Below are 26,958 nucleotides of genomic sequence, written 5' to 3'. Positions count from 1 at the left end.
ACATGCTCAATCTTAATGTTCTCATTGAGATAAGCAACTGGCTAAAATGTCTGGCAGCAGCTTACCCCCTCTCCTGCTTCAAAACACATGAATGATCGACTGAGCGTGCACGTGGATGGTGGTCGGCAGACAGAGACGTCAGTCAAATGCTCACTTAGCTCAAAGCTGTTTAAAATATTTGGCTAGCATGAGTTACGTTCATCTTTTCATTTAGAAATTGGGGGAATTGTATTTACCAGTCATTTGCAGTTTGGTATTCAATCACATAAGTAGACAAGCTTACTTTTCATGGTGGCGATGAAAACTTACGCACTAGTGGATTCTCTGGGACTCCTGCAAGTAAAATATGCTGCAGTAATAGGAGGTTAGAGCTCTGGCCTCCTAAAGAGCTATTTCTAAAATTAAAAGGGCTAACTTTCTGTCCTTGTCTGGAGGATCTGTACATTGTGCTATATTTATTTTATACTTTTATATTTTTTTCTGTTGTTTGGCTGTATTGTTTGGCCTGTGGTATACAGCATTAGGGCTCATGCACATTTTGGGTCCGCATCCGATCCACATTTTTTGCGGGATTGGATGCAGACCCATTGATTTCAATGGTGCCGCAAAAGATGCGGAAACACACTGTGCTGTCTGCATCCATCTGTCCGTTCCGCAGCCCCACAAAAAAATAGAACATGTCCTATTCTTGTCCGTTTTACAGACAAGGATAAGACAATTCTATACAGTCCAAGACGTTCCGTTCCGCAAAATGCGGAACACACACCACCAGTATCCGTGTTTTGCGGCAACGGCCATGTGCATGAGTCCTTATTTGAACATTGTATGGTTGTATTTAGGCTTGAGTGAATCGAGCTTCGGATCAGAGATGATTCGTTCAAACTTTGTTTTACCCAAAGCCGTGCAAGACTTTGGTGAATTAATTTTATATTCATTTCTTTATCCTTAAAAACATTAAAAAATTTAGGAATCCAAAGTCTGGTTTGGTACCGAAATACCAGCCATTACCAAACCCAACTTCGGATTCCTAATTTTAAAAGTCTCACGTGACTTCGGGTGAAACAAAGTTTGGCTACACGCAGGCAATACATTTTAAAGCCTCATGCACACGTCCGTGAAACACGGACCATGTGATACCGGCCTGGATTTCTTCTGAGTGCAGGAGCGCACGGCGTCATTGGTTGCTATGACGCTGTGCGCTTTCTGCTGCCGCCACAGTACAGTAATACACTGGTATGATCTATACTAATGGATTACTGTACTGCGGCGGCAGCAGGAAGCGCACGGCGTCATAGCAACCTATGACGGCGTGCGCTCCTGCATTCAGAAGAAATCCAGGCCGGTATTTCACGGTCCGTGTTTCACGGACGTGTGCATGAGGCTTAATGCTGTACGGCGATATCAGCTCGATTTTATGGAGGTGAATATTGAAGTGAATGGGGCTGAGCTGTGATACCAAGCACAAACTCTATACAATGTATGGTGCTATGTTTGATTAGCAGGGAGAAGGTCGAGGTGCTACTACGAGTGACTGTGCCTTCCCAAACCTGGGTGTTGGACCCCCATCGATCAGATAAAAACTATTATTAAAAAAAACTCTTTAAATGACTACTACAAAATGAAAAAAGCCTTGTGCTTCCAGCTCCATCTACTGTTTAGTTTCCAGTGAGAGCCGCTTACCAAACCAGCTAAGGGGTGCTGGGTGTCAGACCCCCACGGATCAGGTACAGTTGCAAGAAAAAGTATGTGAACCCTTTGGAATGATATGGATTTCTGCACAAATTGGTCATAAAATGTGATCTGATCTTCATCTAAGTCACAACAATAGACAATCACAGTCTGCTTAAACTAATAACACACAAAGAATTAAATGTTACCATGTTTTTATTTAACACCATGTAAACATTCACAGTGCAGGTGGAAAAAGTATGTGAACCCTTGTATTTAATAACTGGTTGAACCTCCTTTGGCAGCAATACCTTCAACCAAACGTTTCCTGTAGTTGCAGATCAGACGTGCACAACGGTCAGGAGTAATTCTTCACCATTTCTCTTTACAGAACTGTTTCATTTCAGCAATATTCTTGGGATGTCTGGTGTAAATCGCTTTCTTGAGGTCATGCCACAGCATCTCAATCGGGTTGAGGTCAGGACTCTGACTGGGCCACTCCAGAAGGCGTATTTTCATCTGTTTAAGCCATTCTGTTGTTGATTTACTTCTATGCTTTGGGTCGTTGTCCTGTTGCAACACCCATCTTCTGTTGAGCTTCAGCTGGTGGACAGATGGCTTTAAGTTTTCCTGCAAAATGTCTTGATAAACTTGGGAATTCATTTTTCCTTCAATGATAGCAATTCGTCCAGGCCCTGATGCAGCAAAGCAGCCCCAAACCATGATGCCCCACCACCATACTTCACAGTTGGGATGAGGATTTGATGTTGGTGTGCTGTGCCTCTTTTTCTCCACACATAGTGTTGTGTGTTTCTTCCAAACAACTCAACTTTGGTTTCATCTGTCCACAGAATATTTTGCCAGTACTGCTGTGGAACATCCAGGTGCTCTTGTGCAAACTGTAGACGTGCAGCAATGTTTTTTTTTTGGACAGCAGTGGCTTCCTCTGTGGTATCCTCCCATGAAATCCATTCTTGTTTAGTGTTTTATGTATCATAGATTCGCTAACATGGATGTTAGCATATGCCAGAGACTTTTGTAAGTCTTTAGCTGACAATCTAAGATTCTTCTTCACCTCATTGAGCAGTCTGCGCTGTGCTCTTGCAGTCATCTTTACAGGACGGACACTCCTAGGGAGAGTAGCAGCAGTGCTGAACTTTCTCCATTTATAGACCATTTGTCTTACCGTGGACTGATGAACAGCAAGGCTTTTGGAGATACTTTTATAACCCTTTTCCAGCTTTATGCAAGTCAACAATTCTTAATCATAGGTCTTCTGAGAGCTCTTTTGTGCGAGGCATCATTCACATCAGGCAATGCTTCTTGTGAAAAGCAAACCCAGAAATGGTGTGTGCTCTTTATAGGGCAGGGCAGCTGTAACCAACACCTCCAATCTCATCTCATTGATTGGACTCCAGTTGGCTGACACCTCACTCCAATTAGCTCTTGGAGATGTCACTAGTCTAGGGGTTCACATACTTTTTCCACGTGCACTGTGAATGTTTACATGGTGTGTTCAATAAAAACATGGTAAAATGTAATTCTTTGTGTGTTATTAGTTTAAGCAGACTGTGATTGTCTATTTTTGTGACTTAGATGAAGATCAGATCACATTTTATGACCAATTTGTGCAGAAATCCATGTCATTCCAAAGGGTTCACATACTTTTTCTTGCAACTGTATTGATGAACTAAGAATCGAAAAGCCCCTTTAGGCACAGTATAGTAGTATTATTTAGACACTGTATTGGAACGTTATTGGGACACTGTTTAACAGTATTAGTGCTCATGGACACTAACGTATTTTGTTTCCATGTCCGTTCTATTTTTTGCGGCCCTTATGTGAAACCAGCACATATCATTTCCGTTTTTTGCAGTCCCATTGAAGTGAATTCAATGGGACCCGCAAAAAACGGAAATGATGTGTGCATTCCGTATTTCCGTTCCACAAAAAAATAGAACATGTCGTATTATTGTCGGCATTATGGATGAGGATAGGACTTTTCTGTTCGGGGCCAGCTGTTGCGTTCTGCAAATTACATAATGCACACGACCGGTATCCGTGTTTTGGAGATCCGCAAAACATCCAACGGTCGTGTGCATGAGCCCTTAGGAGATCGCAAATCCCTCAAAATGTTCAGCTCAGGGGCATCTCCAGATCTTATGGTTGAGTTTTTATACCGTACATGAGTCTGCAGAGTGTTACACAGACCTGGTGTCATATTCTGACAGTCTTCCAGTTAGTGGTAATGTTTTTTTTAACACTGTGTGGTTTCCTCTGTTGCAAGGGGTCTTATATTACAAAGTGTGAATGAGAAAATGAGTGGTATTTCCGGATATTGCTAGTTTGTTTGTAAAACTGACAGCAGGGAGTTTCTTTTGAAGATTGGCTATCATTAAAAATGGTCTTTATTAAATGACATGCATGTGTAAAAGTATGGTACAATGATAAGAAGTTTGTGTGTGTGTGTATAATAAAATTTTATATATATATATATATATATATATATATATATATACACTGCTCAAAAAAAATAAAGGGAACATTTAAACAACACAATGTAACTCCAAGTCAATCACACTTCTGTGAAATCAAACTGTCCACTTAGGAAGCAACACTGAGTGACAATCAATTTCACATGCTGTTGTGCAAATGGGATAGACAACAGGTGGAAATTATAGGCAATTGGCAAGACACCCCCAATAAAGGAGTGGTTCTGCAGGTGGTAACCACAGACCACTTCTCAGTTCCTATGCTTCCTGGCTGATGTTTTGGTCACTTTTGAATGCTGGCGGTGCTTTCACTCTAGTGGTAGCATGAGACTGAGTCTACAACCCACACAAGTGGCTCAGGTAGTGCAGCTTATCCAGGATGGCACATCAATGCAAGCTGTGGCAAGAAGGTTTGCTGTGTCTGTCAGCATAGTGTCCAGAGCATGGAGGCGCTACCAGGAGACAGGCCAGTACATCAGGAGACGTGGAGGAGGCCGTAGGAGGGCAACAACCCAGCAGCAGGACCGCTACCTCAGCCTTTGTGCAAGAAGGAACAGGAGGAGCACTGCCAGAGCCCTGCAAAATGACCTCCAGCAGGCCACAAATGTGCATGTGTCTGCTCAAACGGTCAGAAACAGACTCCATGAGAGCCCGACGTCCACAGGTGGGGGTTGTGCTTACAGCCCAACACCGTGCAGGACGTTTGGCATTTGCCAGAGAACACCAAGATTGGCAAATTCGCCACTGGCGCCCTGTGCTCTTCACAGATGAAAGCAGGTTCACACTGAGCACGTGACAGAGTCTGGAGACGCCGTGGAGAACTTTCTGCTGCCTGCAACATCCTCCAACATGACCGGTTTGGCAGTGGGTCAGTAACGGTGTGGGGTGGCATTTCTTTGGAGGGCCGCACAGCCCTCCATGTGCTCGCCAGAGGTAGCCTGACTGCCATTAGGTACCGAGAGGAGATCCTCAGACCCCTTGTGAGACCATAAGCTGGTGCGGTTGGCCCTGGGTTCCTCCTAATGCAAGACAATGCTAGACCTCATGTGGCTGGAGTGTGTCAGCAGTTCCTGCAAGACGAAGGCATTGATGCTATGGACTGGCCCGCCCGTTCCCCAGACCTGAATCCAATTGAGCACATCTGGGACATCATGTCTCGCTCTATCCACCAACGTCACGTTGCACCACAGACTGTCCAGGAGTTGGCAGATGCTTTAGTCCAGGTCTGGGAGGAGATCCCTCAGGAGACCGTCCGCCACCTCATCAGGAGCATGCACAGGCGTTTTAGGGAGGTCATACAGGCACGTGGAGGCCACACACACTATTGAGCCTCATTTTGACTTGTTTTAAGGACATTACATCAAAGTTGGATCAGCCTGTAGTGTATTTTTCCACTTTAATTTTGAGTGTGACTCCAAATCCAGACCTCCATGGGTTGAAAAATATGATTTCCATTTTTATATATATATATATATATTCCACCTTTCCAGCTTGATAAAGGACCACCATAGTATTTTATTGTTACTAAGCTCGATCGAAACCTTCGTCAAATGTCTTTATTTTGTATACTGGTGCTCCTTATGAGAGATGCCAGTCTAATCTGTCTGTTAGGAAACACTCAGGGCTTGGAGTGGCAGGAGATATCTACACAGTCAGTTTTTCTGTTGCAGAGATAGGGTTACGACATACTGACTGCCGCTGTGTACACCGCTCTGCCGGAAATGCCCGAACGTTATCTCTTTTTTCATAGTCTAGCAAAGGCCATGAAGCTTTTGCTTTCGCTTATTGCATGTCATACAACAGATAAACCTCGAACTGAATGTCCTTTTGATATTTTGCATTTTTCCAGCCACTCCCTGATCAGGACAAGAAAATAATCAGCATATGCTGTATGGTGTGAGAGCCCTTCAATTATCAGGAACAAAAGTACTTAAGAACGCTCATTCTCGATAATGTGCTGCCGATCACATGACAAACACTTGTTTGTCGGGTGATCAATTCTGTCAGGCCCCTTTTAAGGGCTATTGTTTTATCTGGCTGCAATATATATCATTAGCGCAACCTGCGCTAAATTGCCCGCAATTGTTTGGCCGCTGCTGACACTGACACAACCTCTGCTATATCTGTTGTGTTACATTTGCGCATCCTAAATATCTGACATTCAGTGCAATTGTTTGGCCGCTGCTGACAGCGACATTACCTGTGCTACATCTCCTGTATAACGTTTACGCATCCTAAATATCTGTGATATACAGTGTAATTTTTTCTTAGCCACTAGTGACAGCGAAAATACCTGCGCTACATCTCCTGTATAACGTTTGCGCATCCTAACTATCTGTGACATTCAGTGTAATTTATTTGCGCATACACTTACAAAACTTGCGCTACTGTATGTGTGACCTACTTGCAAGCATATATACCATTTAATATGCTCAAGGCTAGCAGTAAGGGACGTGGAAGTGGCCATTCTGCTGATGGTGCACGCAGAGGCCGTGGCTCTGGGCACGGTGAAACTGTTCCTGCTGCCAGAGCACAAGAAACATACTCATCCACGATACCTAGCTCCATGTCCCAGTTTGCAGGGTGGTGAAGGACACCACTCTCGAAGTCACACCAGTGCGACCAGGTGGTCAGTTGGATTGCAGTAGATAATGCTTCGGTTAAGCACTACCCTGTCTTCTACAAAGTCCAGTCTCAGTAGCCAAGAGTCTGGTCAACAGAATCCTCACCCTGATCCTCCTTCCTCCCACCATGGAGAGTCTTGGCAAACAAGTGATTCCAGACTCTGATATTCCGAGGAGCTCTTTTCAGCGCCATTCCTTGATTTGGGCCTCTTGCCAAGCCCGCTTGAAGAGGGACATGAGAAGATCTTGTGTATTAATTTCCAAACTTTCGAGCCTCCACAGTCAGAAGATGACTGTGGGGAACAGCAATTTGTGTTTCACAATGTGGATGATGATGATGAGACACAGTTGCCAATAAGTCAACGGCAATTAGTGTCTCAAGAGGTTGATGATGAGGATGAGACACAGGTGTCAATAAGTGAGGTTCTTTTTAGGACAACAAGTCAGGAGGATGACCAGAGTGAGGAAGTGGAAGAGGAGGTGGTGGACGATGAAATCACTGACCCAACCTGGGAAGGTGGCAAGCCGAGCGAGGACAACAGTACAGAGGAGGAGGGATCCGCAGCACCGCAACAGGCTGGAAGAGGCAGTGAAGTGGCAAAAGAGAGGAGGCGGGCCACAGCAAATAGGCCCGCAACTGTTTCCCGAAGCACCCCCTTGCGGCAATCTCCCTTGCCAAGGGGTAGGTGTTCCACAATCTGGCGCTTTTTTGAGGAAAGTGCGGACATTAAAAGAATTGTCATTTGCAACCTGTGCCGTACCAAAATGAGCAGGGGTGTGAACACTAACAACCTCACCACCACCAGCATGATCCGCCACATGGCATCAAAGCACCCTAATAGGTGGGCTGAATGCCTGGGTCCACAATCAGTGTCTGTGGGTCACACCACTGCCTTCTCTTCCCCTGTGTTACGTGCTGGCCAATTCCCTGTCCAAGACGCAGGCCCGGATGCCTCCTGCCCTTCACCTGGACCTTCGCAAGCACCATCAGCTAGCACATCCACTTCTGTGTCCCAGCGCAGCGTACAGATGTCTATACCCCAGGCCTTTGAACGAAAGCGCAAATACCCAGCCACCCACAGGCCATAGCACCTTTCCAAATTGCTGGCCCTGGAAATGTTGCTATTTAGGCTTGTGGACACTGAGGCTTTCCACAGCCTGATGGCGGCGGCCGTCCCTTGTTACTCAGTCCCCAGCCGCCACTATTTTTCCCGGTGTGCCGTCCCCACCTTACACCATCATTTGTCCCGTAACATCACCTGTGCCCTCACCAACGCAGTTATTGGGAAGGTTCACTTAACAATTGGCACATGGACAAGTGCTTTTGGCCAGGGATGCTACATTTCCCTGACAGCACATTGGGTGAACGTTGTGGAGGCCGGGAGCGAGTCGTACCCTGGGATGGCACAGGTGCTACCGACGCCAAGGATTGCGGGCCCTATTTCCATCAGGATTTTCACCACCACCTACAATAGTGGCTGCAACCCCCCCTTCTCCTTCTCCTCCTCCACTTCCACCTCTGAATTCTCATCTTGCAGCACCAGTCAGTAGCTGGAAGCAGTGTAGTACTGCAGTGGGGAAGCGGCAACAGGCCGTGCTGAAACTAATTTGCTTAGGTGACAAACAGCACACCGCCGCAGAGCTGTGGCAGGATATAAGGGACCAGACTGAGCTGTGACTCTCGCCAATCAACTTACAACTAGGCATGGTGGCGGCTTTGGAGCTTGGCAAGCTCACACACATACCATGCCTAGCCCACGTGTTCAACTTAGTGGTTTAGTGGTTTCTCAAAATCTACCCCAATTTGCCTGAGCTACTGGTGAAGGTGCGCCGCGGGTGTGCCCATTTCTGAAAGTCATCTCCAGCTGCTGCCGGTCTGGCAATGCTGCAGCAGCGCTTGCAATTGCCAGCTCACCAACTGTTGTGCGACGTGAGCACATTCTGTAACTCCACGTTCCATATGTTGGCCAGGCTTTGTGAGCAGCAGAGGGCAGTAGTGGCATACCAGCTACAACATGGTCGTCGCCTTTCCAGTCAGCTTCCGCTCTTCACAAGCGATGGGTGGGCATGGATGTCTGACCTCTGTGAGGTTTTACGCAACTTTGAGGAATCAACACCGATGGTGAGCAGCGATGCTGCTATCATCAGCGTAACCATCGCACTTCTGTGTCTACTGAAACGCTTGCTGCTCACAATGAAGGCGGACGCTTTGCATGTGGAAATGGGGGAAGACCGTACACAGGGTGATAGCCAGACCACCCTCCGTTCATCTTCTCAGCGCGAACTGGGTGATGAGGAGGAGCAGGAGACTGTTGCCACCGCTATAGAGGGTAGTACCCATAGCAGGTTTATTTCATCTGGTCAGCGTGGATGGGCCAAAGAGGATGAGGAGATTGAGAGTCATCCTCCTTATGAGGACAGCGAAGTCTTGTCTGTTGGGACTCTGGCACTAGAGATGGCCTTGCGGTTTGCCCAGCGGTCATTTCGTGGCGAATTTTGCGCAGTCGCGATTCGCCGAACATGAGAACATATGGCGGTGTCCGCCAGCGCCATGTTCTTTTGCATTGCACCGAACTTTGACCCATGACAGATGCATCAGGTGGGACAGGACAGCCAATTGAGACGTTTCAGCACATGGACACACCCCCACCCTATAACAGAACCCGATCTGGCAGCCATTTTACATTCTGTTTTTTGGCAGTATAGGGAGAGGTTGCTTTTTAAGGTAGGGACAGGCTGTTAGGGACACCAAATGCTAGCTAATAGTCATTTCAAGGACTGGTTTAGGTGTGTTATCGATAGGTGTGATATACTTTCTAACATAGAAAGTATATTATAGTGCATTTGTATTGTGCAGCAGTTGTGTGCGGTTCTGCTGCGATACCGCAGCTATATAGAGGGACAAGCGCTATTGGAACAACTATTTGCAATGGGTGTGATATACCTGCTACCTGATATAACGGGGGCACACGTTCACTAGCGGCAGGACGGATCTGACAGGCTGTTCAACCGACGGAACAGCCTGTCGGAGGTCCATGCTACTAGTGTGAAAGTAGCCTTAATATAGAGAAAAAAATAAAAGAATCAGCACAAAAGTATCAAATAAAATGGCTGTATCATTATTCTAAAAATTCAAAAAGCACAACTTCTGACACAAATATATAGTATTTTTTGCAGATTACTATTTTTTATTTTTACAATGCAGTACTGTACTACTAACCCCTCCATCGACCCCTACATACAGGGTAATACAGCGCCACATACCTCTTACATCCAGTGACATCTCTTTGATGTAGATGTTCTCTTTCCTCATCTTCTCCTTTTAGACCTTCAGACCAGACCACCATTTTTCAGTCATTTCTCGTCTCTGCAGTTTGACAAAACCTTAATTTACTACTTTTCCATCATACTTCTATCTTCTGGACAAATCATCCTACCACCCCTAATACTGTGCCGCTGTGCTCCCCTCTGTGTACTATACTGCAGAAACAGATAAACCCCCTGATAATAATAGTACCATGCAGATAGTGCCCTTCAATAATTATTAGCACACAGTGCCCTAAAATAACTGTGCCCAGCAAATAGTGCCCCTGCACTAATAGTGTAAACATAATGTCCCCCAAAAATAATTGTGGTAAGCTGATACTGTGCCAAGGTGCCCCCACACTAATAGTGCTCCCAAAAGTCCCACCAATAGGAATAATTCTCTGCTAGAGCACACATGGTAGTAATAGTGCTTCTACAGTGCCCCCAATATGTCCCCACTGTGCCCCAGAAGTAATAATGCTCCCATAGTGCCCATACTAGTAATAATGTTCCCCATAGACCCCCAGGAGTAATAAAGACCATCATAATGCCCCCCAGTAGTAATTATTCTCCTTATAATGTGCTAGTGCAAAAAATACCCCCTTTTAATGCCCCCAGTTGAGCTAATGTCCCCATAGTGCCCCATAATTTGCCAGTTTAAAATACCCCTATATAGTGCCCCCAGTAAATGTCCCCATAGCGCTCCTCTCCCCCTTTATTCCTAGTGCCCTCCATAAGTACCAGTATAAAATGCCCCATATATAGTGCCCCAGTAGATGCCCTCAATGTCCCCCATAATTTGCAAGTATAAAATACCCCTTCTTAGTGCCCCCCATAGATGAGCCCATAGTACTTCTCTCACCCCTTCCCCATAGTACCCACCATAATGTGCCCCAGTATAAAATACCCACATACAGAGCCCCCCATATAAAATACCCCTTCTTTGTGGCCTCAGTAGAAGCCCCATAGTGTTCCTCTCCCCCTTTCCCCCATATAAAATACCCTTTCTTTGTGGCCTCCTGTAGATGCCCCCAATAATGTGCCAGTAAAAAGTGCCCCCAATAATGTGCCAGTAAAAAGTGCCCCCAATAATGTGCCAGTAAAAAGTGCCCCCAATAATGTGCCAGTAAAAAGTGCCCCCAATAATGTGCCAGTAAAAAGTGCCCCCATAGATTCCCACAATCATGTGTCAATAACAAGTTCCCCTATAGATGCCCCCAATCATGTGCCAATAACAAGTGCCCCCGTAGATGCCCCCCAATCATGTGCCAGTAAGTAGTACCATATCAAAAAATAAACACTAATACTTACCTCCATCAGGCTGGCAACAATGAGATGCAGGCCTCTTCCGGCCTGGGTCCCGCGCTGTATGACTCAGTCGGCATGGTGACATCATCGCGCCACCTGCACCGGCCTCTGGGGGCACCAGGCCTGCAACCTATCAGAGGAACGAGGAAGGGAGACGCCTCTTGCTCCCCTGCCCCGCCGCAGCACATCTATGTATCGTGAGGATGGCGATACAGAGGACTATGGAGATAAGCACTTCTGCAATGGAAGTCGCCCCTCACTTGTCACCAGGGCCACAGTGGGGCTCAAGAGGCAGCTGCCTTGTGCCCCCCAGGAGCAACTGGGCCCGGGGCAGCTGCCCCTTTTGCCCAGTGTTAAAGACGGCCCTGCTCCCGACGCTCCACATCCTGCTTCTTCTCCTTCTCCTCTCTTCTCCCATCTGTGCTCCACTCCACCTTCCACCGTGCCGTCGTCACGTTCATCTGGCAGAAGGCAGGCTTCCGTGGCCCAAATGTTCGAGCGTAAAAAGTTGATGACGACGGATAACCCTCTTGCCCAACGGCTGACCGCTGGCTTGTCGGTACTGCTAGCCCGCCAACTACTGCCATATAAACTGGTGGACTTGGAGGCCTTTAGAAAATTTGTGGCCATTGGCACACCGCAATGGAAGGTACCCGGAAAGAAAATTTTTCTCCCAGAAGGGCATCCCAGAGCTATATGGCCAGGTTCAGCGGCAAGTGAATATATCTGTGGCGCACAGTGTCTGTGCCAAGATACATCTGACCATAGACACGTGGTCTAGCAAACACTGGCAGGGAAGGAACATAACTTTTACTGCCACTGGGTGAACCTTCTGACGGCCGTCAAGCATGTAACCCGTGGCTCCCGTGTGGATTTGGTGTTACCGCCAAGGATTGCATGCAGGCCTGCCTCTTCTTCCCCTCCTCCTCCTACTCCATCCTCCGTCTCCTCCTCGGCTGACTCCTACTTTTCCACTGCTACCGCCTCTTTCACTGTGCCCCCCAAGCTCCCCAGAACCTATTCGACGTCCCAGGTGAGACGTTGCCATGCTGTGCTGGAAGCCAAGAGCCACACCGGTCCTGCACTGCTTTCAGCTCTGCATTCACAGGCCGATCAGTGGCTAACCCCACTCAATTTGACAGTTGGTAAAGTGGTGTGCAACAACGGTGCCAATCTGCTGAGCGTGCTGAAACAGGGCAAAATTATATACAAGCCGTGCATGGCACACGTCCTGAACTCGTGCAGCGATTTGTTGCCAAATATCCCGGGGTCCAGGACATCTTGCAGCAGGCCAGGAAAATCTCTGTCCATTTTAGAAGATCTTACACTGCCATGGCTCGCCTTGCTGATGTTCAGCAGCGACACCACTTGCCCGTCAGACATCTGATGCGTGACAGCCCGACGCGCTGGAACTCCACCTTGTATATGCTTGATAGGCTGCTCCAGCAGCAACGTGCCATTAACGACTACCTGTACGAACTCTGCAGCAAGACAGGTTCTAGGGAGCTTGGTTTCTTTTCACTGCGCCAGTGGCTGCTCATGCGCGACACATGCAGACTAATGCGGCCATTTGACGAGATCACCAAACTGGTCAGTCGCAGCCAGGGTGCCATCAGTGACATTGTGCCTTACACCTTCTTTCTGGACCGTGCGTTGCGTCGTGTCATTGATCAAGCCGTCGAGGTTCAGGAGCTAGAAGATGAGGAAATCACAATGCTGAGTAAATTCCCAGGAGTCAGAGGAGTATGGTGGCTGGGGGGAGAAGGGGGAGGAGCAGGCTTTCAGGGGGACTTTAAACTTTTTGGGGATCCCTGGTGTTGTCCGTGGCTGGGGGAGGAGACCGAGGATGACATTCTCCTAGGCGATGAGCAAGAGCCAGGGCGCTCCACCACTTTGAATTTAGTGTAACTGGGGGCCTTCATGCTCCAGTGTTTGAAGAGGGACCCCCGTATTAAAAGCATAAAGGGAAAGGACCAGTACTGTGTGGCAACGTACTTAGACACCCGGCCTTGCTGCGAGAGATGCTGCATTCTACTGTTGCGGGCGCTGGCAGAGGAATTTCCACCCACAGCGAAACAACAGGTGTGGGTACCAATCCTACAGCGCCTGCAAGAAGAGGGCGGTTTGAAGATGTTGGTCACTTTGGATATGAGATCATTCTTGCAGCCAACCCAGCAACAGCCGCCCTCCAGATCCAGCCTCAGGGAACACCTAGATCGACAGATGTCCGACTACATCGGGTTAACGGACGATGTGGACACTCTGAGAAGCAAGGAGCCCCTGGACTACTAGGTGTGCAGGCTTGACCTGTGGCCAGAGCTGGCACAATTTGCCATGGAACTCCTGGCTTGCCCCTTGTCGAGTGTCCTGTCCGAAAGGACATTCAGCGCAGCATGGGGGGATCGTGACCGATAAGCGCACTCGCCTAGCTCACAACAGTGTGGACTACCTTACATTTCTAAAAATGAATGAGGCATGGATCTCAGAGGAATTCAACACCTGTGACGACCACGTGTAATTGAATTTCCTCATGCCAGCCGACACATATCTGCCACAACCCAGAACAAAGAATGGTCCTTAGTGTTTGGGGCCTGTACAGGCCTACAGTAAAATTTTGTATCCAGTGACCGCCTAATGTACCTTCAGCCACATAATCACTTGTTCTTTTCTGTCAGGTGAATGCCTAATTTTTGGGGCCTGTACTCCTGTGGCCTAAAATAAAAAAAAATTATATGCTCCAGTAGGGCACATTTTTGAGAGTTTCCCTTTAAGACGCATAAAAATGGCCCCTGATTAAAATACATATTTTTTGTGGGAATTTTTGCCAATGATCCCCCTCTGATATGTCGCTGTCCATGTTGTGGGACTAATTGTGCACTTCTAGTAAGTATTTTGTGGCTGCAAATATGACCTGAAAGTTTTTCAGGTTCACCTGCAAATAAAGTCAATGGGGCCCGCCGCGAACGCGTGGTTCGCGAACATTTAATCGCGAATGCACTTTCGCGAACCGTCCCGGCCGATATTCATCCATAACTATCTGGCACACATGGCTGACTTAATGTTATGCTCCCTTTTCCGTGACCCTCGCTTTATACGCATTTTGGCCAACACTGATTACTGGTTGTTCACTCTTCTCGACCCCCGCTGCAAAGAGAACCTCTCATCTCTCATTCCTGTGGTGGAGAGGACTAGCAAAATGGTGCAATACCAGAAGGTCTTTGTGGAAAAATTGCTCCAAAAATTTACAGCTGACAACGCTAGCGGCAGAGTACGTAGTTCCTTGGGCAACCGATGAGGGGAGATGAGGGGAACACACAGCAGTTCCAACAAAGGCAGGGCAACACTCTCCAAGGCCTGGGACAGTTCCATGACACACTGCCAGCACCCTCACCCTAGTGTCACAAGGAGGGGAAAGTTTTGGTAGATGGTGAAGGAGTACGTAGCACATTACCTTGTCCACGTGATATATTTTTTAACGGATTATACAACTAATGGACATAGCTACCAATTGAAAGGGGGTAATCATCACTGGACAATCACAGTATTGTCATACCCTCCACAAACATTTTTACTGTGCATCTGCATTCCCACTGCCGCATACTGCAAATCAATATTTTTTCCTGTGGACTTTATATTTTTTTCCCAGCACCTCTATAATTTCAGAATATTTATTCCTAGTCCCCACCCCCCAAACCTACCCTTCTAAAAATAAATATATATTTTATACCATCATCTGTGTATATTGCTTCTTTAGCACCTTGATAGATGTAGAGTGCCGGTTCTCCATTATATATCCTTATTGTTATTAACGTAGCAGACCATGTCAGCGTCCTCAGTGATCCCTCTGTGCCTTACAACTATTGGGTCTCCAAGCCTGACACGTGGCACAAACTGGCACTCTACGTCTTGGAGGTGCTGGCCTGCCCTGCTGCCAGCATTTTGTCAGAGCGGGTATTTAGTGCTGCTGGGGGCATAATAACTGATAAGCGCATCCGACTGTCAACTGAAAATGCTGACAGGTTGACTCTTATTAAAATGAACAAGGCCTGGATTGCCCCTGACTTCTCTACTCCACCAGAGGAAAGTGGCTGAACTTAAAGGCACTTTAAATGTGGCATTTATGGTGTACTGAAAACACTGTATTCCCATGCACCCCTTCCACCACAAAAAAGGGTATATGGTTCAATCTTCCTTTTCTCGTCGTCCTCCTCCATCATATCAACATGCTTATTAGGCTGCCCTCACCCCAAATGTTTTAGAGGGTCAGCTCAGCAGCAGACCCTCACCCCTAATGTTTTAGAGGGTCACCAGCAGGCCCTTACTTGTAATGTTTTTGTGGGTCAACAGCAGGCCATCAATCATAATTTTTCAAGGGTGTGTATGATGCCCTCCTTTATGTGTAATAAAGGGTGTATTGGAGTGCCGGTTCCTTGTAATTTTTGGCAGCCCTTTTACTTAGTGCATAGGCTTTATGAGTGTAGGAGTCCCACTACCTGAACAATTGTACCACAATGTGAATGAGGCCCTCCTTTATGTGATATACAGGTTGTATCGGAGTGCCTCTTCCGTAATTTTTGGCAGCACTTGCACTTTATATGCAAGTAAATATACAGGAAAGAATGTTTCCTAACAATTTTTCCTCTAAAATCGTTATTATCTTCGGTTTTGTACATATTATTGTCAGTCTATAAAAGTGGAGTACTACTTGGACAACCTCGTTCCCAGCAGCGACCTGGGAGTCCAAGATGCATCCAGACATCCTCCCCATGCTGTTCCCGAACCATTTCAGTTGTGTTTCCATCAATTTCTGACCTTTTCCTGTGAACCAGACCCCCTCCCCTCTTCAGAGCAGGGGGTGCCTGGTTTAATGCTCTCGTTCTCCTATTGACGTTCATTGTGCTCGGGTGCTCTGTAGAGCACCCGAGCATCCCAAAGTTTTCTACTCGAGCACCCGAGCACTTTGGTGCTCGATCAACACTAGTTTGCATCTAAATCTTACAGAGATGTGTAACAACTATAAAATCCACCAAACCTAAAGCAGCATAGTGTGCTGAAACACGTCTAGTTCTCTGGTGTCTAGATACTCTTTTCTGGTGAGAGTGGTGATGTCTACTGGAGTTGTGTGATGGGTTAAGCCTCATTCACATGTCCGTGTTCGGTCAGTGTTTTCCATCAGTGATTGTGAGCCAAAACCAGGATTGGAGCCTCCACAGACACAAGGTATAAGGGAAAGATCTGCACCTGTTCTATGTTTAGAGCTGCACCTGATTTTGGCTCACAATCACTGATGAAAATCCCTGACCGAACACTGATGTGTGAATGAGACATTTTACACTGATAGATTTCAATCTTGAACGAGCACCAATTGACATTTATAACATGTCAATTGGTACTTGTTTAAAGGGCTTTTTACACGAGTCGATGCAAATGGTATGGGGGATAAATAATTGTTCAGACCCCATACAGTTTGCATATTGTTGGCAACACATCCCCTGCCAACATCCATGATTTTTAGGCCCATAATGAGCCAAGTATTTATTTGTTTGTCAGCTGATTGTTACCATGTTCGCACAAAAGCCGATGATCGGCAATAAACATTCTTATGAAGTGTATTTAAAGAAAACCCTTCTGCAGCATACAACAGATCAGTGAGACAGAAGATAGTAAAACCCGAAAATAAAACATTTTGAACATATTGATGGCCTATCAGAGCCTAAGCTATAGGGCAATGGTGGCAAACCTATGGCTCTCTGTGGGCACCCGCACCCTGGAAAAAGTATATGGTGTACCAATATGCCTTAGACTTTTCCTGCCATTCATCAGCGCAGGGTGCACGATGAACAACACAGGCAGCTCTCTGAATGTAGGCAGGCTATTATAGCTACATGATAAAGTACATGAAAGATATACTATATTGGACTGTAGTATTCAGGGTAAATTGGCGTTTTGCCACTTTTCGATAGATACGTTGCTTTTGGGATGCAGTTTGGGCACTCGGTCTCTAAAAGGTTCACCATCACTGCTGTAGGGGAAGCAGCTGTTTTAGGGCCTGAACTCAGAAGGGTTCCACCCAGGAGGAGGACTAAAAGATTTCATTGTCAGGGTGCCACCAATAGTATTATACAATGACATGACATACAGTATATACAGTTAGGTCCATAAATATTGGAACATCAACACAATTCTAACATTTTTGGCTCTATACACCACCACAATGGATTTGAAATGAAACAAAGATGTGCTTTAACTGCAGACTGTCAACTTTAATTTGAGGGTATTTACATCCAAATCAGGTGAACGATGTAGGAATTACAACAGTTTGCATATGTGCCTCCCACTTGTTAAGGAACCAAAAGTAATAGAACAATTGGCTTCTCAGCTGTTCCATGGCCAGGTGTGTGTTATTCCCTCATTATCCCAATTACAATGAGCAGATAAAAGGTCCAGAGTTCATTTCAAGTGTGCTATTTGCATTTGGAATCTGTTGCTGTCAACTCTCAAGATGAGATCCAAAGAGCTGTCGCTATCAGTGAAGCAAGCCATCATTAGGCTGAAAAAACTAAACAAACCCATCAGAGAGATAGCAAAAACATTAGGCGTGGCCAAAACAACTGTTTGGAACATTCTTAAAAAGGAGCGCATCGGTGAGCTCAGCAACACCAAAAGACCCGGAAGACCACGGAAAACAACTGTGGTGGATGACCGAATAATTCTTTCCCTGGTGAAGAAAACACCCTTCACAACAGTTGGCCAGATCAAGAACACTCTCCAGGAGGTAGGTGTATGTGTGTCAAAGTCAACAATCAAGAGAAGACTTCACCAGAGTGAATACAGAGGGTTCACCACAAGATGTAAACCATTGGCGAGCCTCAAAAACAGGAAGGCCAGATTAGAGTTTGCCAAACGACATCTAAAAAAGCCTTCACAGTTCTGGAACAACATCCTATGGACAGATGAGACCAAGATCAACTTGTACCAGAGTGATGGGAATAGAAGAGTAAGGAGAAGGAAAGGAACTGCTCATGATCCTAAGCATACCACCTCATCAGTTAAGCATGGTGGTGGTAGTGTCATGGCGTGGGCATGTATGGCTGCCAATGGAACTGGTTCATATTCAGCCAAATGCTTCAGAACTCATTGGATGGCGCTTCACAGTGCAGATGGACAATGACCCAAAGCATACTGCAAAAGCAACCAAATAGTTTTTTTTAAGGGAAAGATGTGGAATGTTATGCAATGGCCAAGTCAATCACCTGACCTGAATCCGATTGAGCATGCATTTCACTTGCTGAAGACAAAACTGAAGGGAAAATGCCCCAAGAACAAGCAGGAACTGCTACGTCTGGTGATGTCTATGCGTTCCAGACTTCAGGCTGTAATTGACTGAAAAGGATTTGCAACCAAGTATTAAAAAGTGAAAGTTTGATTCATGAGTCGACTATTATTCTGTCCCATTACTTTTTGTCCCTTAACAAGTAGGAGGCACATATGCAAACTGTTGTAATTCCTACACCGTTCACCTGATTTGGATGTTTCATTTCAAATCCATTGTGGTGGTGTATAGAGCCAAAAATGTTAGAATTGTGTCGATGTCCCAATATTTATGGACCTGACTGTACATGTAGGAAATGGAGGGAGCGGCTGCAGGGCCTGGTCTGAGAGAATGATCTTAATTAACCACAGTAGGGAGGGTTGTATAGAAAGGAGGGGTATGCAAAGAAGTTTCTGGGGGGAAGCCCGTTCAAAAATTTGCTGTGGGGCCTAGTCCTTTCTAGTTACACCACTGTACCTCATAGTACGTAATCAAGCTCCTTCTTATAGGCCAGATATGTTGAATTCCAGCAGGTGATCCTCTGCAGGAACAGCCTGCCGGATTTTAAAACGCAGATGTCAAAGTAGCCTTAGGGCTCATTCAGATAATTTTCCGGACCAATTTATTTCAGTGGTGCTGCAAAAGATGCAAACAGCGCACCGTGTACTGTCCGCATCCGTAGTTCCATTCCATGGCCCCGCAAGAAAGATAGAGCATCTCCTACTCTCCGCAAATTGCGGAACGCACATGTGCCGGTATCTGCGGACAGCAAAACGCTATGGTTATCTGAATGAGCCCTTACTAAAACAAATTATCAGTTTCTATACATTATTTTTTTTTTTTAGCAAGCTAATGGCATGGACTAGCAGTGCTTTTTATGTTTTAATAATGTATTTTTTTGTCTTTCAGACACCCGCTCAACCACTGTAGACCCTGGTTTTCCTAGAAATGCCAGCACTAATGACCCCGAAGTTAAGAAAGCAATGAGGCTAACTGTTTATGCCTTTAATAACATGTCCAATGATGTCTATCTCTCTAAAGAGTTAGAAATACAGAAAGCCATGATACAGGTCAGAACTTTTACACTGCTGGTCATAGCACGTTTTTTCCCCCCACTTTTTGCTCTGACTTTTCAGCACCACAATTTTGCCAAAATCTGCAAAAACTGCAATTTGACCACAATGTGTGTGTATATACTGTATACACTTACATTACTGCTTTACAGATACATACCCTGTCCATTTTGATCAATACTTAGACACCTTTATCTAAGGCCTCATGCACACAGCAATGTAACCTCTATATTTTCTTTATAGGTTGTTAAAGGAATTAAATATATGTTACTGGCAAAATTGGCAAGAACGGTTTGTAAAAAGAACACAGAATATATTTTGGATCAGTGTGAATTTCAAAAAGAGCCTTTGAAAAAAGTAAGATGAATCTTCAGATAATATTTTATTATTATTATTATTATTATTATTATTATTATTAGGAACCTGTCATGTGGATATTTGATTATAATCTAACTAATTATATACAATCATTAACTACTAAAAAGTACCTTAGATGTATTCACTTACTGGTGTGACAGATGGTTACCTCATAATATACACACAAAGATGCCACATGCTAATGAGCTGATTTGAGTCCAGCGTGATGTCATCGAGTCCAGCATATATTTAATTCAGAGCTATAGCCACTCCCCTGCCCACCTGCTGCTGATTCATATGGAAAATAACTGTCAATCAGCAGCAGGTAGGCGGGGATAGTCAGGAGCTCATGAATATTCAGGACTCATCATTATCAGCTGGAGCTTTTCAATACAAGATGTTGGCAGATCATCAGTCAGTTATTTATGTTGCCCTTAGTTAGGACACCATAAAACTGGTGACAGGTTCCTTTTTAAATGTTTGTGTGTATGTACAGACATGAGAAAAACAAGTACACCCTCTTTAAATTCTATGATTTATGTATCGGGACACAATAAGAAAAATCTTGTCCTTAGAAGGTCTTAAAATTAGGCTACTACAACCTCAGATGAACAGCGCACAATAGATTCCACCGTTTTATTATATTTTGAAGAAAAATTAAGCCAAAATGGAAAAACCATTTGTGAAAAACGAAGTCCACCCCATGAATCAATAACTGTATCAGTCTCTTACATCATTCTGGAGGAATTTTCGCTTACCCTTTTTTTACAACGTTGCTTCAGTTCATTGAGAATTGTAGACACACATTTATGCACCGCTCTCTTAAAGGGCATCTGTCAGTAGCCTTGTACCAATGAAACTGGCTGACCTGTTACATGTGCACTTGGCAGCTGAAGGCATCTGTGTTGGTCTCATGTTCATATGTGCCCGAATTGCTGAGAAAAATGATGTTTTAATACATGCAAATGAGCCTCTAGGAGCAATGAGGGCGTTACCGTGACACTTAGAGCCTCTGCTCTCTACAACTTCCACGCTCTCTGCACTTTTGACAGGACGAGGCGTGATCATGTTTACACTACCTGGACAAGTCAAAGTGGAGAGGGCGTGGCAGTTGCAGAGAGAGCTGAGCTTCTAAGTGTAATAGCAATACCCTCATCGGTCCTACAGGCTCATTTATATATACACTGCGTGCAGAATTATTAGGCAAATGAGTATTTTGACCACATCATCCTCTTTATGCATGTTGTCTTACTCCAAGCTGTATAGGCTCGAAAGCCTACTACCAATTAAGCATATTAGGTGATGTGCATCTCTGTAATGAGAAGGGGTGTGGTCTAATGACATCAACACCCTATATTAGGTGTGCATAATTAGGTGTGCATATTAATCCTTTCCTTTGGCAAAATGGGTCAAAAGAAGGACTTGACAGGCTCAGAAAAGTCAAAAATAGTGAGATATCTTGCAGAGGGATGCAGCACTCTTAAAATTGGAAAGCTTCTGAAGCGTGATCATCGAACAATTAAGCGTTTCATTCAAAATAGTCAACAGGGTCGCAAGAAGCGTGTGGAAAAACCAAGGCGCAAAATAACTGCCCATGAACTGAGAAAAGTCAAGTGTGCAGCTGCCAAGATGCCACTTGCCACCAGTTTGGCCATATTTCAGAGCTGCAACATCACTGGAGTGCCCAAAAGCACAAGGTGTGCAATACTCAGAGACATGACCAAGGTAAGAAAGGCTGAAAGACGACCACCACTGAACAAGACACACAAGCTGAAACGTCAAGACTGGGCCAAGAAATATCTCAAGACTGATTTTGAAATGAGAGTGAGTCTTGATGGGCCAGATGGATGGACCCGTGGCTGGATTGGTAAAGGGCAGAGAGCTCCAGTCCGACTCAGACGCCAGCAAGGTGGAGGTGGAGTACTGGTTTGGGCTGGTATCATCAAAGATGAGCTTGTGGGGCCTTTTCGGGTTGAGGATGGAGTCAAGCTCAACTCCCAGTCCTACTGCCAGTTTCTGGAAGACACCTTCTTCAAGCAGTGGTACAGGAAGAAGTCTGCATCCTTCAAGAAAAACATGATTTTCATGCAGGACAATGCTCCATCACACGCGTCCAAGTACTCCACAGCGTGGCTGGCAAGAAAGGGTATAAAAGAAGAAAATCTAATGACATGGCCTCCTTGTTCACCTGATCTGAACCCCATTGAGAACCTGTGGTCCATCATCAAATGTGAGATTTACAAGGAGGGAAAACAGTACACCTCTCTGAACAGTGTCTGGGAGGCTGTGGTTGCTGCTGCACGCAATGTTGATGGTGAACAGATCAAAACACTGACAGAATCCATGGATGGCAGGCTTTTGAGTGTCCTTGCAAAGAAAGGTGGCTATATTGGTCACTGATTTGTTTTTGTTTTGTTTTTGAATGTCAGAAATGTATATTTGTGAATGTTGAGATGTTATATTGGTTTCACTGGTAAAAAGAAATAATTGAAATGGGTATATATTTGTTTTTTGTTAAGTTGCCTAATAATTATGTACAGTAATATTCACCTGCACACACAGATATCCCCCTAAAATAGCTAAAACTAAAAACAAACTAAAAACTACTTCCAAAAATATTCAGCTTTGATATTAATGAGTTTTTTGGGTTCATTGAGAACATGGTTGTTGTTCAATAATAAAATTAATCTTCAAAAATACAACTTGCCTAATAATTCTGCACTCCCTGTATTAAAACATCATTTTTCTCAGCAATGTGGGTGCACCTGAACATTGGACCAACACAGATGCCTTCAGCTGCCAGGCACACATGTAACAGGTCAGCCAGCTTCATAGGTACAAATCTGCTGACACAGGTCCTACCACAGCATTTCAATATTTCAGTTGGTTTGAGTTCTGGACTTTGGACAATTGCAACGTCTTGATTCTTCTCTTTTCCAGTCATTCTGTAGTAGATTTGCTGATGTGCTTGGGATCATAGTTTCGGCCAAGCTTTACCCGTTAGGATAGGAGCTGCGACCAAACAAAGAAGGGAGGATCAAAGCAGCAGCATAGGAAGCAGTGAGGGAAGGGGGTAAAATAACGGAGTATATATTAGGGTGGGTTCACATCACGTTTTTCACATCCTTTTAACATATACATTAAATGGATGCCTCAGTCTGATGCCATACAGTGGCATCCGTTCACCATAGAGTTCCATTGTAAAAAAAAAAAAAAGAAAAGTGCAGGATACAAGAACGTGTGGTGCTGCGTTTTTGTATCCTTTTTTGTAATGTATACGGCATAAAACGGGATTTGAACCCAGCATTAGTTTGTTATTTTATCACATTTTCTTGGGGAAACTTTTTTTTTAGTTTTTTATTCTTAAAGAAACACTTCTTGGAAATATTTCCAGACCTTTGTCTATAGAAAACAACATCACAGCACCCCATGTATAAACTGCAAGCAAAGTACCGTATTTTTCGCTTTATAAGACGCACCTAGGTTTTTGAGGCGGAAAATGAGAAAATAATTATTTTTAACCAAAAGGTGTGCTTTTGGTGGTATTTGAACTAATGGTGGTCTGTGGATGACACTATTATGGGTGATCTGTGGATGACACTGCGATGGAGGGGATCTGTGGATGACGCACTGTTATGAGGGATCTATGGATGACACTTATGTGATTATACCCCCATCATCCTAGAGAATACCCTGATGTACTGTAGGTACTGTACATTGGTGTATTCTCAAGGATGAGGGGAGTTATAGTTAGATTAAATAGAAACACTATCCAGGGACTGTTCTGTAATTGGCATGTGTTTATATTAAATATGACTAAACCCCCCTCATCCATAGAAATCCACTCATATTCTGCAGCACATGCGTGGATTCCTATGGATGAGGGGGGTTATAGTCAAATTCAATATAAACACATGACAATTACAGAACAGTCCCTGGACAGTGCTTATATTAAATATGACTATAACCCCCCTCATCCATAGGAATCCACTCATATACTGCAGTATCTGGGTGGATACCTATGGGAGGGGAGGGGGGGGTTGTAGTCATAGATGACACATTTGCAGTAATTTTTTTTTATTGCCCTGAGCTCCACTCACCCGGGGACTGGGTACACAAAACCGCTGTACACAGCAGGAGCAGAGCTGGTACAGCGGGAAATTGGAAGAAAGCTGATGGAGGTGAGGGCAGCACCACTGCGCTCACCACTCACCACTAATCAGCAGGACTAAAGAAGTGCGGGTTGACGGCAGCAGAGCGCTTTCATTGAAGCTGCCAGCCCGCCCAACGGTTCATTCACCTTCTCCTGGTACGGAGATTTCAGAGACTTCCACTTCTGTTTTTACCTCTTGAATCAGTAACTCTGGGCTTGTCTCCTCCCTTTTGACAATGTCCGCTTCTTGTATGAATTCAGGAAGGAAGCTCAGGACTTGCAGCTGGCTGCACAGCATCTAATGCTTTCTGCGTCGCTCCATGGAATAATCCACCAGGACTTTGGCTGGGATCTTGCCATCACCTTCTTCTTTACACCGCACGTCTAGACAAGTAGTTCGGGAGCAGGAAGCAGTGACAGGATGGCGGAGGGCTTTTGGATTCTCTCTCTAACCGCCCTTGTCTGGACGTGCGGCGTAAAGAAGGTGATGGCGAGATCCCAGCCAGTCCTGGTGGATGATTCCATGGAGCGACGCAGAAAGCATTAGATGCTGTGCAGCCAGCTGCAAGTCCTGAGCTTCCTTCCTGAATTCATACAAGAAGCGGACATTGTCAAAACGGAGGAGACAAGCCCAGAGTTACTGATTCAAGAGGTAAAACAGAAGTGGAAGTCTCTGAAATCTCCGTACCAGGAGAGAATTCTGTTCAGTTTACTATAATAGCGGGCGGGCTGGCAGCAGCGGAGCACAATAAGTGAAGCCGCCATCCCGACAATCCCTGGTGCAGTCTTGTTAAGAAAGCGCGGGCTAGCGGCAGAAGCCTTTAGTGAAGCCGCCAGCCCGCCCAACAGTTTAATGGCAGGCTCAGGAGTTGTTAGTGAGAGCTCATGAGCCACCTAATTTTAGTTCTATTCGTTTTATAAGACGCAGTGACTTTTCCCCTCCACTTTGGAGGGGAAAAAAGTGCGTCTTATAAAACGAAAAATACAGTATTTACATTTATGTACTTTTTAATGCACAGATGTGTCCTTGAACAATAAGGTCAGATGATTGTCATGTAATCACATGGCGGGGATGTAACAAGATCGAACATACCTGTGAGCGGGAAGTCGTAGCTCTGTTTTCTTTCACCAGGGGTAAAGGTCCTGTTTTCTGTCCTAACCCTATATCTAAATAACCTGGCCAAGATACAGTAGCTTTTAGGCACTTTCCCCTGGCACTCAGCACAAGGTCGATTTCCCCCAACTCCCCCCCACCCTCTTCCTAACTGCACCCCTGTGTGTGTGTGTACTATTTACAACAGGCTTTTGAATTTTGTACTGATTTTAATAGGGGGCAGGATATGTATTGTTTTATATAGTCTTCAATTCAAAGTTGGCCTATTTCTCCAAAAACCATTGACTTCCCTTGACTATTACAACATCTAAAATCCTGTTATGATGCGATGACTGTATTTCTTCTGTTTAGGTGTTCACATGCTATTCCGAGGTATGGAAGATCAGCTGGTTGCACTTCGAAAAAGTGTCTGTCCTAGAGTGCAGTCAGGCTCCAGCTAGACCAAGAACTCAAGACCACAGACAGCTGCTTTAGCAACTTCTATCTGCTGTTTGAAGACCAGCTCAGTTGAAGAAATAAAAAATAATAATAAATACTATCTAAAAAATGTATGTCTACATCCCACACTTAGGGTACTTTCACACTTGCGGCAGAGGATTCCGGCAGGCAGTACCGTCGCCGGATATGCATGCCGGATCTGACAAAATGCATGCAAACTGATGGCGTTTGTCAGACGGATCAGAATCCTGATCCGTATGACAAATGCATTGAAATGCCGGATCCGTCTCTCCGGTGTCATCTGAGTCAAAAAGACTGAACGGAATGCTCTCTATTCAGAATGCATGGAGATAAAACTGATCAGTTCTTTTCTGGTATTGAGCCCCTAGGACGGAACTCAATGCCGGAAAAGAATAACGCTAGTGTGAAAGTACCCTTAGGAGATATATGCACATGAACCTATACTTTATGCCAATAGCGCTCCAGATTTCAAGAAAACTCCTCTTGGGATATGGTGGATTTATACCTGCATTTCTCAGTTGGAGATTTGCTGACAATAGCGCCTAATATCACAGACTATTCACTGTACTAATACATGTTTTTATGGTGATTAAATACTAAATGTGCATTTGAATACACAGATATTTTTTTAAAAATGTGAGTTTTCCTATGGCAAACAACTGAAATTGTGTTGGGACTTTGACGTCTTTAGGCATCCTTCACACAACATTTAGCTTTTTTGTTTTTTGAGTAAAAAGAAAAGTATTTAGAAACACGTGTTTTTTTTCCTATAACATGTAGTTTGGTGTTTTTGAGGCATTTTTGGTGGAGTTTTTACAAATACTGTGTTTTCATACATGCGTTTGTTTGTGGCATTTTTGTTTCTAAAGGGGTTGCACCATCTGGACATTTATGGCAGATCGTGCGAATATGCCATAAATGCCCAGATGGGAATTTACCCCTGTAAACAGAAAAGTATGTCAGTGATGTAAATTCCTCTGTATATGTGTATTAAAAATCTACTGTGAGAGCATGCTGTGATTTAAAAAAAAAAAAAAACACCATGAACCAAAAAGAAAAAACACTAGAAAAAAAATACATGTTTCCTATGAG

The 26,958-nt window shown here is 44.9% G+C and overlaps 1 protein-coding gene across 1 annotated transcript in view; it reads left to right on the top strand.

The window, feature by feature from the left end:
• The window catches only part of CST7 (cystatin F), a 35,697-nt gene extending 9,675 nt beyond the window's left edge, over window positions 1-26,022 (top strand). Inside the window, exons 2-4 of the mRNA XM_040427399.1 lie at window positions 19,620-19,780; window positions 20,027-20,140; window positions 25,759-26,022. Coding sequence (XP_040283333.1) covers window positions 19,620-19,780; window positions 20,027-20,140; window positions 25,759-25,881 — 398 coding nt within the window. The 3' untranslated portion in view covers window positions 25,882-26,022. The remainder of the gene's footprint in view (window positions 1-19,619; window positions 19,781-20,026; window positions 20,141-25,758) is intronic.
• Window positions 26,023-26,958: the final 936 nt, after the last annotated feature.

The sequence above is a fragment of the Bufo bufo genome, chromosome 4 (assembly GCF_905171765.1).
Source record: "Bufo bufo chromosome 4, aBufBuf1.1, whole genome shotgun sequence".
Lineage (NCBI taxonomy): Eukaryota > Metazoa > Chordata > Amphibia > Anura > Bufonidae > Bufo > Bufo bufo.
The sequence above is the reverse complement of the archived record's forward strand: the minus strand, read 5'-3'. Positions and strand labels throughout refer to the sequence as shown.